The sequence below is a fragment of the Harpia harpyja genome, chromosome W (assembly GCF_026419915.1).
Source record: "Harpia harpyja isolate bHarHar1 chromosome W, bHarHar1 primary haplotype, whole genome shotgun sequence".
NCBI lineage: Eukaryota > Metazoa > Chordata > Aves > Accipitriformes > Accipitridae > Harpia > Harpia harpyja.
The window spans coordinates 33,088,977-33,103,242 of NC_068968.1; the positions used below are offsets into that span (position 1 = coordinate 33,088,977).

Below are 14,266 nucleotides of genomic sequence, written 5' to 3' on the forward strand. Positions count from 1 at the left end.
AGGGACTTCGCTCCCTCAGTCCCAGCCTTGAGGCTCAAGGGCTTGAGAGATGTGGGCAGAGAAATTACCATTGAAAACCGAGGCAAAAAAATTGTTGAGTACCTCAGTCTCTTCTCCATGTTGGTTGTCACCAGTTCTCCTGTCTTATTTATTATGGGGGTGCATTTTCTTTAATCTCCTTTTCTGGCCAACGTACCTGTAAAATCCCTTCTAATTATTCTTCACATCCCTTGTCAAATTCAGCTCCATCTGTGCCTTAGCTTTCCTGATCCCACCTAGAAAATTTGGAATAACCTGGGATATTAAGCCACTCAGCCGAACTTCAATACCCGGACAATATCTGACAATGTTCCCCCATGAGCTGACAATGGGCCCTTGTGGCAAAGGCGGCTAACGGGTTCCTGGGCTGCATTAGGATGAGTGTTGCCAGTAGGTTAGGGGAGGTGATCCTTCCCCTCTACTCAGCACTGGTGAGGACACATCTGGAGTATTGTGTCCAGTTTTGGGCTCCCCAGTACAAGAGAGATATGGACATACTGGAGAGAGTCCAACTGATAAGTTGAAATCATAAAATCAACATTTTAAAAAAAAAGTTCATAACATTTCAAAGACTTACACTTCTAACTTTTTAAGAGTAAAGTTCTGACTCTACTGTTGATATGGAGTTAGATTCAGCATCTTTTCAATGTTCAAAAATTTTGATCTTTAGAATAAAACTAAATTAAACAGTGGTTTAGTTATTTGCTACCTGTTTCCTTCACTTTTATCATCCTGCTTACTTTTTCTAGCTTTTCTTTGCAGTCAAACATTTTAATGCTATCACATGTGGGAGGGCTTAAGAACAATTTAAACACAATTAGTGATCAACTCAGACGTTGGCACCACTGAACATGTTCTTAGAGAACGGAGTTATTGGACTTATTTAAGTTACTCTATCCACACACAAGCAAAATACAAAATAGCTGTCAGTTTTACTCATCTTCGAAAACTAGGTGTCAATCATTAACATTACTGTCAGGGATAAAAGTTTCAGTGGCTTAAGGAGGTAATAAGCAAAATACACATAGCAGGAGATTTAAATTTCCTGGTGGAATGCAAAAAGCTGGCTGGGTTCTTCCTCAGGGCTGAAATTCAAAAGAATATCATAGAATAGTGACCAATAAGTCCACGTACATTTTCACTGATCATCCTTTTACTGAGACCAGTAATTTGCTTACCAATAGCAGCTTATAAAAAGAATGTCTGAAAACAACCCAGTGAAGAATTCACCACTTCAGGTTGTAATTTAATTTGTTACTCACTCTGTTAAAACAGTGTATTTTCCACTACTGTAATTTATCTAGTGTTGGGTTCTAGTCACTGGTTCCTGTTCTGTCTTCCTTTAAGATTAGAGTCCTTCCCTATGCAGTTTTTATTCCACATTAAGGTATTTTAACTTCTGAATCTTCTCTTGACACTCTGCAGAGTTCTTTTTATGTTTCCCTCTAGAAGTAATTTTTCTAGTGCTTAAATCCTCCACAGCTTTTCATATGAAAAACAAATCCAACAAAACCCCACAAACATTCCTCCCTGCAGTTTTATAGTGTTTGGTCCCACTTATCCCAGATTACACAGAACAAACCTCAACTCATCACTTTTGTTCCTGAGTCTGTGAATCACATTCACTCCCCCACCTCCCAGATTGTTTTCAGTCTAGTATCAGGAATGAAGATTAGATATGCCATCAATTTCAGTACATGCATTGCCAAAGCCACAAAGCATGTCAGATCTGTCTAAAGTAAAAGTTGCTCAAATGTCACTCTGAAGTATAGACTGACTATATCAGCTTGCTTAACAAGATCTAGCATTTAGCTACAATACTTGTTGCCTATATGCTCTTTAGAGTAAATATCAGTAAGGTCAAAATATTGCTCTTAATTTATCATTTGGGATTTAAGATTTAGGCTGCAGATGCTGAAAATAAGAGGCTTACTCATTATGGTAAACATTCACCTTTAATATTTGATTTAGGATACAAGCAACCTGCTGTTGCCTTCTGCTATTAAGATTTTACTCAGCCATAATAGAAAGATTTCCCCAACAGAACACACAATTTTTGGGGCCTTATTTTCATTCAACATTTTTTATTTTCACTGTGCGCTTAATTCTTCAATCTTAGGCAAAACATTCTAGTAACTTTGTAGGGACAAAATTAACTGTGGGTTAAATTTAGAGTTTTTCTGGATAACAAATAAACACACAAATTGCATCATATGCCAAAACATGAAGGACAGTGTTTCAAAACTGTTCAAAAACTTATCAGGAAAAACAAGTTAATGTTCAAATGGAAAACAGGGGCCTTGGAGAATAAATAGTTATAAGGCCTATCTTGTAGAGCCTTCCAGCATTTCTATGAGACTTAAATAATAGGTTTCAGGATTCAATACTTTTATGTTTTCTATGCATTAAATCCAAGACGTCTATTACCAGTTAGCTGTAGTTACTGTGACAAAGTGCGAAACTTTAAATTGTTCCTTTGAGGTTAGTTGGAATTTCTGTACTAACTAACCATATTACATATACACTGAAGTTATGCTAGCTAATTGCAATATTGATGTATTTTGATGGCTTTTTTGTTCATAGGTGAGTTTGACTTTATAATCTGGGAAAACATGCATCTCTGCTCACGTCTTCCAGTATTTGTGACTAAAAGAAGCTGAAGAACAACTGCCATAGAAATGAATTTTTTAAAGCATGGCCTTCTGTACAAGGATGTTCTCTTGCACTGATACTACCTGTTTTTCTTGATACTTTACCTGTTGATTCTTATGCAAGAGAAGTCAGAAAGAGAAAAAAACTGCAGCTGAAATTACCAGAGCCCCTTCAACACCTAGGAAATCCTAAAGCTTGGTAAGGTATCAAAAGAGGACAAGTTCTGCCTGAGAATATTGCCTGCAAAGTAGAATAGACTTGTTACAATCCCTTCTCCGTTTCCTAATCAACTTCTCTAAGCTCAGAAATAGCCAAAGTGTTATATTTTGACTTCCCTGAATCGTGCTGGAATACTTGGATTTATCACTATCCTAATGTTTTGTCTAAAGAGACTTCTATAATAAAAGTGCAGTGCTTAAACAACCAATAACAATTGTATTTCAGCTGCAATTCAAAGTTATTTAATCTATTTAAAGGAACTAATCCTTCACAGACAAATGGATTTAAACCAAAACAATGAAAAAAAAACAAACCCAAAACCCCCAAGCCTGAACTATTTTGGCTGGGTCAATTCTAAACACATTAGTTCTTAACTTAGGGAAAAAGCTGCGGATAGGAAAAAAACATCAGGATAACAAGTCCCATTACTAGAGTGAGAAAAGGAGGGTGAAATGGAGGAAGACAGAAAGACAGACAGACAGAAATGTTGATTCTTTGTCAAAGGCATTTTTTCTTCTAAAAATTCTCAGAAATTAAGTAGTGAGGAAAAAGCAAGACAAATACTTAAGAATTCTGAATAAAAACTAGTAACCTCTCAGTCAGGTTTTACCTGCTTTTCTATTTCTGTGAGCTACTTTTTTTTCCTAGTGCTGATAAAGCTCTTCAAGAAAGAAAAAGCATTTGCCAGCTGCTGCTTTAAAGGAACAAGTGAGCAGATACTTCTTTGAAGCTTACATAATATACGTGGAAGTCAGGACTATGAAGCCTGCTATTTTTCTTTACAAGTCACTTTTTAGTATATCAGGTAGTTGTAAAAAGCATTGCTCACCACTATAGCAATATGCTCTCTCTAGTTCCTGTGTCACCACACATTTCAAAGATATTTACTGCTATATTTTAGTTTTTAAATAAGCCTCCTGGACTCATGTAATGATTAAATTAATCCAAAGAAAGATCATTTCCCACTCAGATCAAACTGCTGACCAGAAGGTCAACTGTTCAGTTCTGTGAAACAATGAAGCAGCAATAGCCAGAAGTGTTGATCTTGATGTGTGACCTCTGAAGAATAAGACAGTGTACTACTTATCAAAAGCTCTGTGAAGCTCAACCACACACAGAATCAATTACCTGTGCTGAATTAAATTTTATATAACTATAGCTCACTTTCAGTTACGAACTTTTAAAATAAACATCTATGGCAACAGAAACTCTGTCACTTAGCATTATTTTGAAGCTTTCTCCAATATCTAAGTTCATTTCTATCCTTCAGATTGCAATAACAGGTTACATCTGTCTAATGAGCTTCTTGGGCCAAGTTCACAAGAAACTGCACTATCTTTTATTATTTTCCTGTATGAAACATTAACCATGGAAATCTAACTATAACTTAAAAGCTGGCCTTATTAATTCCATTACTAATCACATATCTCAAACTAACAGAAAGTGGGTCCAGTATTGCTGGACCTGTCATATTGTGACATTCTATTGGTCCGAATGACATTTCCTAGGAATGTTTCAAGATCTGAATCTATGAAGTCAAATATTCTTTAGGCCAATTCACACAGTTGAGCGTCTGTCACCATTAGTTACAAAAAGGTGGTGTGAAAAAAACAAAGCTTACAGTACCAGTAGCACTGAAATAGTATACTGCAATGAAACTGCTAGAATCATGCAAGGTATTCTCAGATATCCCAAATGCATGCAGAAGGTACAAGCTGGTGTATATTCCTTGTATCAGTAAGTGCAACTTAATAAACTAATAAATAACTTTAAAAACATTCAATGTAGCAAGACAGTTTATCACCAGCTTAAATCTTTAATTTTCTGCATTCACTGACAGTTTGCTTTCCCATATGGTAGTTTGCAATGGATTAAATATTTGTTAAGCTTTTCCATTTATAAATGCCTATTATATGCCAAAGCTTTACAGAAATTCAAGAGTAAAAAACCAATAACGTAAAAATAGCTAATATTAGTTAAACACTGAGAATGCTCTTTACAATGTAATATTAACTTTTAAAAAAAGCTACTGCATATAAATTCCCATTCCTGTTTTCTGATTACATGAATCATGAAAAATTGACATTTTAGTTTGCTTAACAATGTTTTTATACTTAGGATCTATCCTTCCAACTAAACAAAACTTATAAAGTTAATGCTTTGCTCCTCCTTACTATATCTGCTTTATTATACAGAAAATCTATTTCTGAAGTCAAAAGTTATTAGTTATTACTATATGGCCAATTTAACACAGATTAGACTGGCAAAAGATGATGATCTGACAGAGCAGAAACATCAAGATTAACAGCTTTTTTAATATAGGTAAGTACCTTTATAGAGGCACCAAAACCAAATAGCCCTTTCAAGTGAACTGTCAAAAAAAAATTTTTCATTTCAAAAGGGATCTTGAAATTACTAGATACACATATATCCCTGTCAGTCAATCCCAGTACCATAATTCAATTAGTTACCTACCATTTCAGTAACAAAAAGTAACAAATCCAGTTGCGATTTTAAAAATTATAAGAATATTCACCCTGAGAAAACAGAATAAGTGTTTAAGAATAAATGCTGATATGTTTTTTCTTCATATATAGTTTTTTCTTCATCTCCTCTTGGGTACTTGGGTTTGTATCTAGAATTTGACCTCATACTTGCTTTGTCAGTTGATCGGTTTATGCCACAGTCAGGTACTGGTGATAGAAAAGCCCAAAGAGGCTTGTGGAAAAGAGGCAAGCAGCAATCCACCAGGTGAGGAAAGACAAGAGTCCTCGGAATAGGAGAGGAGTGAAAATATTCTTTAGGCTTCCCAAAGCCATTGTTATTTGCACTACAGTTACTTTCATCTTTCCATTGACAGATGGAGACTCAGAATAAAGTGAACTGGGAAGCGGATTGTTTTCTACTGCAGTGTCAGAATTAGATTCTGGGTAGATGCCCCAGGAATAATTACCTGTTAAAAAACAGAGTAACACATAAGATATTTGTAGAATTAGATTTTAAGTTCTGTTATTTCTAGGAACTCTATAGATCATCTTATATATATTTGTCAAACAAAAAAAATTGCAAAATTTTACTTATAAATTAGTAAATGCTAACTGTGTCCATCCACATGGCTTCCTGATAATACTAGTAAGCTATCAGGGTAGGATTCACCTTACCTTTTGACACCCTAACTTTTACATGTGAATCAGTTGCCTTGGGACCCTGTCAGTGCTGGGTGTGATTCATCTCACCAGATGTAGATTTCTATTTTAGGATGGAATGAATCACAGACTAATAATGCCTATTTCTTTCTGTTCACATTTGGCAAAATGAATGCTGCCACTGCATGGTAGGCTGTGAAAGACATCCCTCAAAAGAAAGAAAAAAACCCAGTGACATCAGATCTCCCAATAATGAAATAAACCCCACATCTTACAATTTCTGTTCAAAAAGTCCACTGAAGTTTGAAATACTGAAAAAAAAAATTAACAGATATTCATAAGGTTAAATCAACAATGCTTTATACAGCTCATTGTTGAAAGATGTCAAAAGCAGCAAGAGAAGAGCACAGCTTAAAAACTGTTTATCAGCTGTTTGCCAGCAGGTCAAGGGAGATGAGCCTTCCTCTGTACTCAGCACTGGTGAGGCCACACCTGGACTCCTGTGTCTAGTTCTGAGTTCCCCAGTACATGGACATACTGGAGAGAGTCCAGTGCAAGGCCAAAAAGATGATGAAGGAACTGGAGTATCTTTCATATGAGGAGAGGTTGAGAGAGCTGGGACTGTTCAGCCTGGAGAAGAGAAGGCTCAGGGGGGATCTTATTACTCCATATAAATACCTGATGGGAGGGAATGAAGAAGAGGGAGCCAGGCTCATCTCAGTACTGCCCACTGATGGGACAAGAGGCGATGGGCACAAATTAAAACACAGGAAATTCCATCTGAACACAAGAAAACACTTTTTTACTGTGGGGGTAGTCAAACACTGGAACAGGTTGCCCAGAGAGGTTGTGGATTCTCCCCCCTTGGAGATACTCAAAACCTGACTGGACACGGTCCTGGACAACCTGCCATAGCTGACTCTGCTTGAGCAGGAGGGTTGGACTAGATTCTAATTTTCTTTAGTAGACTACAAATATAAATGCCCTATATAGAATAGAACACAGTTTTGTTCATCAAATTTTGCCTACCTAGTGTTTTCAAAAGCAGAGTTGTGTGAAGGACCATTACCAATGGTGCAACATACTGCAGTGCAATTACACAAAGATAATAGAATACCCGAGCCACCTGGGAAAACAGAAAAGAGTAATTCATGAGTTCTGGGTGATCAAAGCAAACCTTTATGTATATGCTTAGGAAAAACAAGCAATTAATAAAAACCCGCAGTTCTTATGCAAAAAAGCTATTTTAAAAGTTTTATAGCATGTTTTGGTACGTGAAATATTGTCTTCAAAAGATCTAATGAAGAAGTGATTCCTATAATGAATTCTAGTTTCAGGACACTTACAATCCTGAGAGGAATTGCTGAAAGAAAATAATTAAAAGTAGCGGTTCTGTTAACACAAACAAGATTAATTTTGCTTACGCAAACTGAATGCTATAATTCAAATATTTATATTTGAAAACACTAGAACTTTGTAAGCCATCTCAAAGCTAAATATATAATTATCCCAAGTGATTTACAAACTAAATCCCATTTTGAAAATAAAGTACTGTGACTGTAGAAACAGTCCAAAGCCTGATCAAAAGTAAATGAAACTTTGGTTAATATTGCAGTCCCTTTTCAAAGTGAGATATTTGTAAGATCTCCAAATGGAAAACACCAGTGCTTTAAAAACAATGACAAGAGGAATTTTCATTAGCAGTTCATCAATAACAAAGCATTTAAATGATCTTTATTTCAGGTACACAATATGGTTTATTGAAAACCACTCAGATTTATCCCTCCCCCTGCTCCCAATCTGTTCCAGCTTTCTCAAGATTGTTACATTACATATTTTACATAAACTGTTGACCTAAAAGGCTAGATCAAATGAAGAAGGAAAAAAAGTCATAAAATCAATAGCAAGCTGTGGACACATATTTAGGTAACGGTTGCAAGAGCATTCCAGATGCCTTTAGAAGACCTTGAACAGAATAAACAAGAAGACAAAAAAAGAAAGATGCCAATTAGAAGAACACAGGTGCACATTCCACGATAAAGGGAACTTGGCACAAAGAACCGCAATTCGGCAGTTTATCTTGACCAATTAGACTGAGACAAGTTTCGCATGTTTTAGTTAATATAACCAATTGTGTCCTATGTTTATGCGCGTGTACAGTGTTAGTATAACCAATTATATCTTATGTTTATGCGCGTGTACAGCATTGATATAACCAATCATATTTTATGCTTGTGCGCATGTACAGTGACTTTGCAGAATATGTGACTATAAGTATGTGTGTGTTTTGGCAATAAAGCGTCGTCTGCTGTCTGCTCTCAAGATTACAGGCGTCTGTCTACTTCAATCTCCTCAGCAAGCAAGCAGTAAAATAAAGTTAACTGGATTTTAGAAAAGAACAGAATACAGGGTGGCAAAAAAAGATGAAGGCAGCCCTGACATTTTTGGAAATAGCTTTAAAACCTCAAAGGGCTTTGAGATGATCAAGCATCAAAAAAAACTAACATGAGAAAAAAAAGCAGTAAAACATTGACAGAAGAAAAAGCATGAGACAAAATATTTTAAGATAACTGATGGCATATAATGAAAAGAGCAAATAAAAAAAAAGTAATGATCATTGTAGGAAGACAGATAGGAAAGACTTCACTGGCAAAAGCACCAGAAGAAAAGAAAGCAGGCATGGCTAGTAAAACCAGATAGGACTGTATTTAGTGGCCCTGGGCTTCTTAAAGAGAAGATATTCAAAGTACTGGATAAACAGATTTAGGAAACACCACATACAGAAGGCATTATTATTTTATCAATAAGATGAAAGCTCCCAAAACTAAAATTATGCATTCACAACAACTAGAACAGTTCTGTCATAAACACTTGTTGCTAGTTGTATTTCCTAACCTTTTTTCTGAAGTCCAATGCCAGTCACTTGGTTTGTAACTGCATATTTGAAATAACAAAGACAAGATTATAGTAGTGATGATCTAAAAAGAGAGGAAGCTTTGTCCTATGGCATACTTCAATATTCCTTCTGGAATACACCTTGACTCAGTAAGATTATCAGGCAGCACTATCATGCAACACTAGAAATAAGTTCATTTTGCAGGAAACACACAACACCACTCTATATCAAGCTTACAAATTTCTATCTATCTATTTCCTCTGTTTGTTGACTTTTTTTATTACTTTTCTTAAAAAAAACAAACCCTCAAGGAAATCTTTCCCTTTTATCACTTGCCACAGTAAAAAGATGGGCAGATGGTTTTATATCTAGGCTACTGCATTTGAGACTGGTCTTACAGAACTAAACATGTCTTATTTTATCCCAAAATATAACCTTCCTATCTTAAATTTTGCCCCCATTTAAAAATTACAGTTGGGGTTAGGTAACAATATTTTGCCCTTCTATCTAAATCTGACTTTTTTTTCTATGCTGTAGCTAAGAAATCACCACTTACCCTATACGCTCCCCAGGTTCAATTCATGCTGTACAGAAACACTCATCAAGATAAATATAAGGCTTGCCAAGATATTTGTAAAGAATACTTCATGATGGGATCTCTTCGAACAACGGAGGAACAACTTCAGACAAAGCATCTGAATAATATGGATGATGCATCTTTGCATATTTTGGGTTGCAGAATTTTGCTGTAATGGTGCTATTTTTATAAAGGATATAGTTTAGGAAGCTTTCATTCAAATCTCAGTTCTGGTACCAAGGAAGACAACAAACCAGACATTTATGTTTTTCCATGAAAAAAATTTGCACAGACAGAGCACCCAAATATATGTAACTTTAGTGCCATTATACTTACCATTTTTTGTAAATCAATTGTACTTATTCTGCCGGCTTCCTTTTTCATCTGATCCATGCATTTTTGGGCTAAATTCAGATAGGCCTGTAAGTGACTGCGCATCATAGCCAACCGTAAAGCACACAAAAGGATTATAATCCACAACCGCATGGTGTCAAATGTATCTTCTGACATTCTGTGGATAAAAAGAGTAATGTTGTTTTCCAAAGGTCACCTACTGCTACAAAGTTATTTGTTTGTATCATCTGTAAAGAAATCTTTAAGCATATTGTTAAAAATAGTTACACGCAATCCACAGTTATGGAGTTCATGTGCAAGTAATATCCACTTCTCCCTCCGTCCCCTTTATTGCTTGTATTGGGTTTACACGGCAAGGTTTTGGTAGTGGGGGGGTACAGGAGTGGCTTCTGTGAGAAGGTGCCAGAAGCTGCCCCCATGTCGGACACAGCCAGTTCCAACTGGCTCCAAGACGGATCTGCCGCTGGCCAAAGCTGAGCCAATCAGCGATGGTGGTAGTGCCTCTGTGATAACATATTTAAGAAGGGGAAAAAATGCTGCACGACAGCAGCCAGAAGAGAGGAGTGAGACTATGTGAGAGAAACAACTCTGCAGATACCAAGGTCAGTGAAGAAGGAAGGGGAGGAGATGCTCCAGGCACTGGAGCAGAGATTCCCCTGCAGCCCGTGGTGAAGACCATGGTGATACAGGTTGTCCCCTTGCAGCCCATGGAGGTGCATGGTGGAGCAGATATCCACCCTGCAGCCCGTGGAGGACCCCACGTCAGAGCAGGTGGATGCCCTGAAGAAAGCTGTGACTCCGTGGAGAGCACGTGCTGGAGCAGGCTCTTGGCAGGACCTGTGACCCTGTGGAGAGGAGACCACGCAGGAGCAGGTTTCTGGTAGGACCTGTGGCCCCATGGGGGATCCACGCTGGAGCAGTTTGTGAAGAACTGCAGCCCGTGGGAAGGACCCACATTGGAGAAGGTCGTGAAGGATTGTCTCCTGTGGGTGGAACCCCATGCTGGAGCAGGCGAAGAGTGTGAGGTGGAAGAAGTGGCAGAGAAAGCATTATGAACTGACCGCAACCCTCATTCTCTGTCCCCTTGCACCGCTCTGGGGGAGGAGGTAGAGAATTCGGGAGTGAAGTTGAGCCCGGGAAGAAGGGAGGGGTGGGGGGAAGGTGTTTTAAGATTTGTTCTTATTTCTCATTACCCTACTCTGATTGGATTGGTAATAAATTAAATTAATTTCCCCGAGTCGAGTCTGTTTTGCGTATGACAGTAATTGCTGAGTGATCTCCCTGTCCTTATCTTGACCCATGAGCCTTTCATCATATTTTTCTCCCCGTCTAGTTGAGGGGGGAGCGATAGAGTGGCTTGGTGGGCACCTGGTGGCTAGCCAAGCTCAACCCACCACACTGCTACTTCTTAGTAGCCCTACTACAACATTAGATCCAAATTAGTACACATTTGTCTGCAAAGAAGAACAACTCTTAAATGCTTGAATTCTAAGTAATGAAGACAGGACACTAAAAAGCAGGCTCTTTCAGATAATTCCAAATTTTGAGATATATAGTTCTAGATAGCACCTTAAACTGCCTTAGATACATTGTTATAGCACAACTATTTTTTTTTCCTGGATCTAGAAAGCAATAAAAGTGACAGCAAATCATATCAGTTTCAACTCTATTTGAATACTATTTTGAATTATCTGTTAATAAAGTGACAATGACAATCATCTATGCTACTCATACAATATTGATTTCAGATACAGTTCTTCCTGAAAATTCTTTCCCTTTTTATGCTTTTAAATATTTTAGCTATCAAATTTCATATGCGCTTCATCTACACATAGATTTTAAAACAAGTCTCATCATAGTACTAAGAACCTTAGGTCAGTTCTCATACCAATGTATCTCAATTGTCTTAAGTGAAATCACTTCTCTCTTATTGGTATAAGTAAGATGTAAGGTATTAGAAGCTGGCAATGATGTGGTATTCTGTCCCTAGGAAGAACAATGCAGAACTCTGACACAGAGATGCCAGAAGATAGCAGCTCTCTGGGAACCACTGCCTTACCATTCTTCATCGGATTCAACACTCTGCGACTAATTCTCATTCTTCCTAAACAACAGAAGCCCTTTACAGCTCAGTTGGAACTTCTATGATACCTTTCATGATAGATGCTAGTCACAGCCACAATTTTAATTTTTCCATGTTGCTATGACTTTTACAGGGCACTACTTAGACTTAAGGTTTTATCCTCAATACCCCAGAAAGAATTTTTAAAGGGAATCTTACAAAGGTACGCTCTCTTTGCCCAAAGGTGGGTTCATAATGTAGTCCTTAGTGATTGGTTTTACCCACAGTAGAACCATAAGTAAAGGAGCCAAGAAGTTTATATGTAGCAATGTTCTGGAAGAGGAAAAAAAAAGGGAGTGGGTTATTAAATACAGTTACCATACTTTTGAAACTGGTGGTAGAGATTACAGAAGAGTAATACAAATTTTAAAATAGGGGAGGAAAGGTAAATAAGAGAATTACTTCCCTTTTTTTATAAGTATGACTTAATTCTCAACAAAACAGTAATATTACATACTGTGAAATCATACTGGTTGTGGTTTTTAAAAAGTGCTCTTTGGAATAAATCAAATTTTTTAGATATTCGAACAAACTAACCAAAGGAACTACATGCATTATACCACACTATAGTAAAAGACAGTTGTTAAAAATTTCCATACAATGGCATAATACCAAACTGCGGTAGCCATTACTGTTTTAATCTAGAGGGTGAGTATCTTAGATGGATAATTATGGAAAATATGCTGCTATATTAGTGATTTTTTTTTGCTTTATTAAAAATGCACTCAGATTAATTTCTATTATCTATACAGACCAGGAGAAACACTTTTCACAGGTCAGATCATCCAGTTTAATGAAGATTTTTACCTAGGAACCTTGAGGAGCAGTCCAAAGCATTTCAGTAACTTGTGAAATGAGCTTCTACTTATTTAAGACAGCCAATTGGATTAGTGGACTGGAATGTGCCAAAGAGTGGCAAGAACCACTTTGTGTTTATTTGAGTAGAGGTAGAATGGCTGAAAGACTCTTGAAGCAGGCTCTGGAAATGGAGTGAATGTGTAGGAAAATGGTACAAATTGATTAGGAGAACTCCAAAATATATACAGGGAAGGATACTGCTAAAGGAAAACCAAACAGGTGATCGAAATTAAAATTGACACCAGATTATTTTAATTCTATTTAATCCAAAAACTTATTCCCTATTTATATATGCAAGATTCACGTTAATAATTTTGACCACATTACTGAAGTGGCAATTCATCATTTGCCTCATCTCCAATTTATTTTTTTTAAGTCACTGCTCCCTATAAGTCTCCCATTCTGTAATTATGGCTTGTGCCTTTTTTCTTTTACAAATGTATGACCTTATATTTACCTTATGTGGAAAGGCATTGTTTTCCCCGCACCCAAATTAAACAGCTTTGTATCAATGACATGTCATCCTCATTTACTACTCCCCTTTAGTCACTGTCAAACAACTGCAAACAGTCAGTAATGATCTACTCATTGACAAAAACACACCACTAAGGGCAAATACTGATCTTTTCAGAGCCCATTAGAAACAATCACTCAGCAATGATTCTTTGCTTATAATTGCATTACCTAACTACATTGATATCTGACCAAGTTTTAATCCATTTAATGTCATTTTTATAATGTTCCAGTTTAATAGTCAAAGTATTGGTAGACCTTTAAAAAGAATTTGCTTGGTGCTGCACAATGTTATCTTTAATAATCAGTTCTAAAATCCCCTAAACATCAAGTTAGACAAGATTTATTTTTTTCATAACCCCATACTAGTGGTTATTAATTACCCTCTTAGTTCTTGATTAATGAAGTCCTGTTTCAGAGATTTTATATTTCTGCCTAAGATCTCATGTCCACAGATCAAGATAGATGTTGGAAAATTAGAGGACAGTTACAGAAAAGGCACATGAAATTTTAAAATATTGAAAACCATAAAAATTAAAAACTCAGGAGTTTAAGAGGTGACTTGATCACAGTCTACACATAGACTGAAACTTAATAGCAGATACAATAAAAGTCAATAGCTTGCAGATGCAATTGGATGCATTCAACTACATTGAGAGTACAAGTCTAATACAAAGTAATTAGTTAACAATTTACCAAGAGTAAAGGATCCACTTTTAAACATAGTTTAATTTTTAAACGGGGCATTTTTTTGAAAAAAATACACTTCAGTTTGAGCATAAATAATTTACATATCAGAAAATCTAATGGTTCTTATGAAAGTGGCCAGACTAAATGATCACAATGGCCTATACTGCAGAATTTGTTATTAACATGCATTAAATATTCAG

General features: G+C 36.6%; 1 protein-coding gene across 9 annotated transcripts in view; it reads right to left on the reverse strand.

Moving 5' to 3' along the window:
- Positions 1 to 539: 539 nt before the first annotated feature.
- LOC128136193 (transmembrane protein 161B-like) overlaps positions 540 to 14,266 on the reverse strand; it is a 79,244-nt gene continuing 65,517 nt past the window's right edge. For all 9 annotated transcript variants that reach the window (XM_052775385.1, XM_052775384.1, XM_052775381.1 and 6 more), the window contains 4 exons: positions 12,165 to 12,278; positions 9,866 to 10,040; positions 7,086 to 7,182; positions 540 to 5,863 (listed from right to left, as the gene is read on the reverse strand). In XM_052775385.1, coding sequence (XP_052631345.1) covers positions 5,586 to 5,863; positions 7,086 to 7,182; positions 9,866 to 10,040; positions 12,165 to 12,278 — 664 coding nt within the window. In that variant the 3' untranslated portion in view covers positions 540 to 5,585. The remainder of the gene's footprint in view (positions 5,864 to 7,085; positions 7,183 to 9,865; positions 10,041 to 12,164; positions 12,279 to 14,266) is intronic.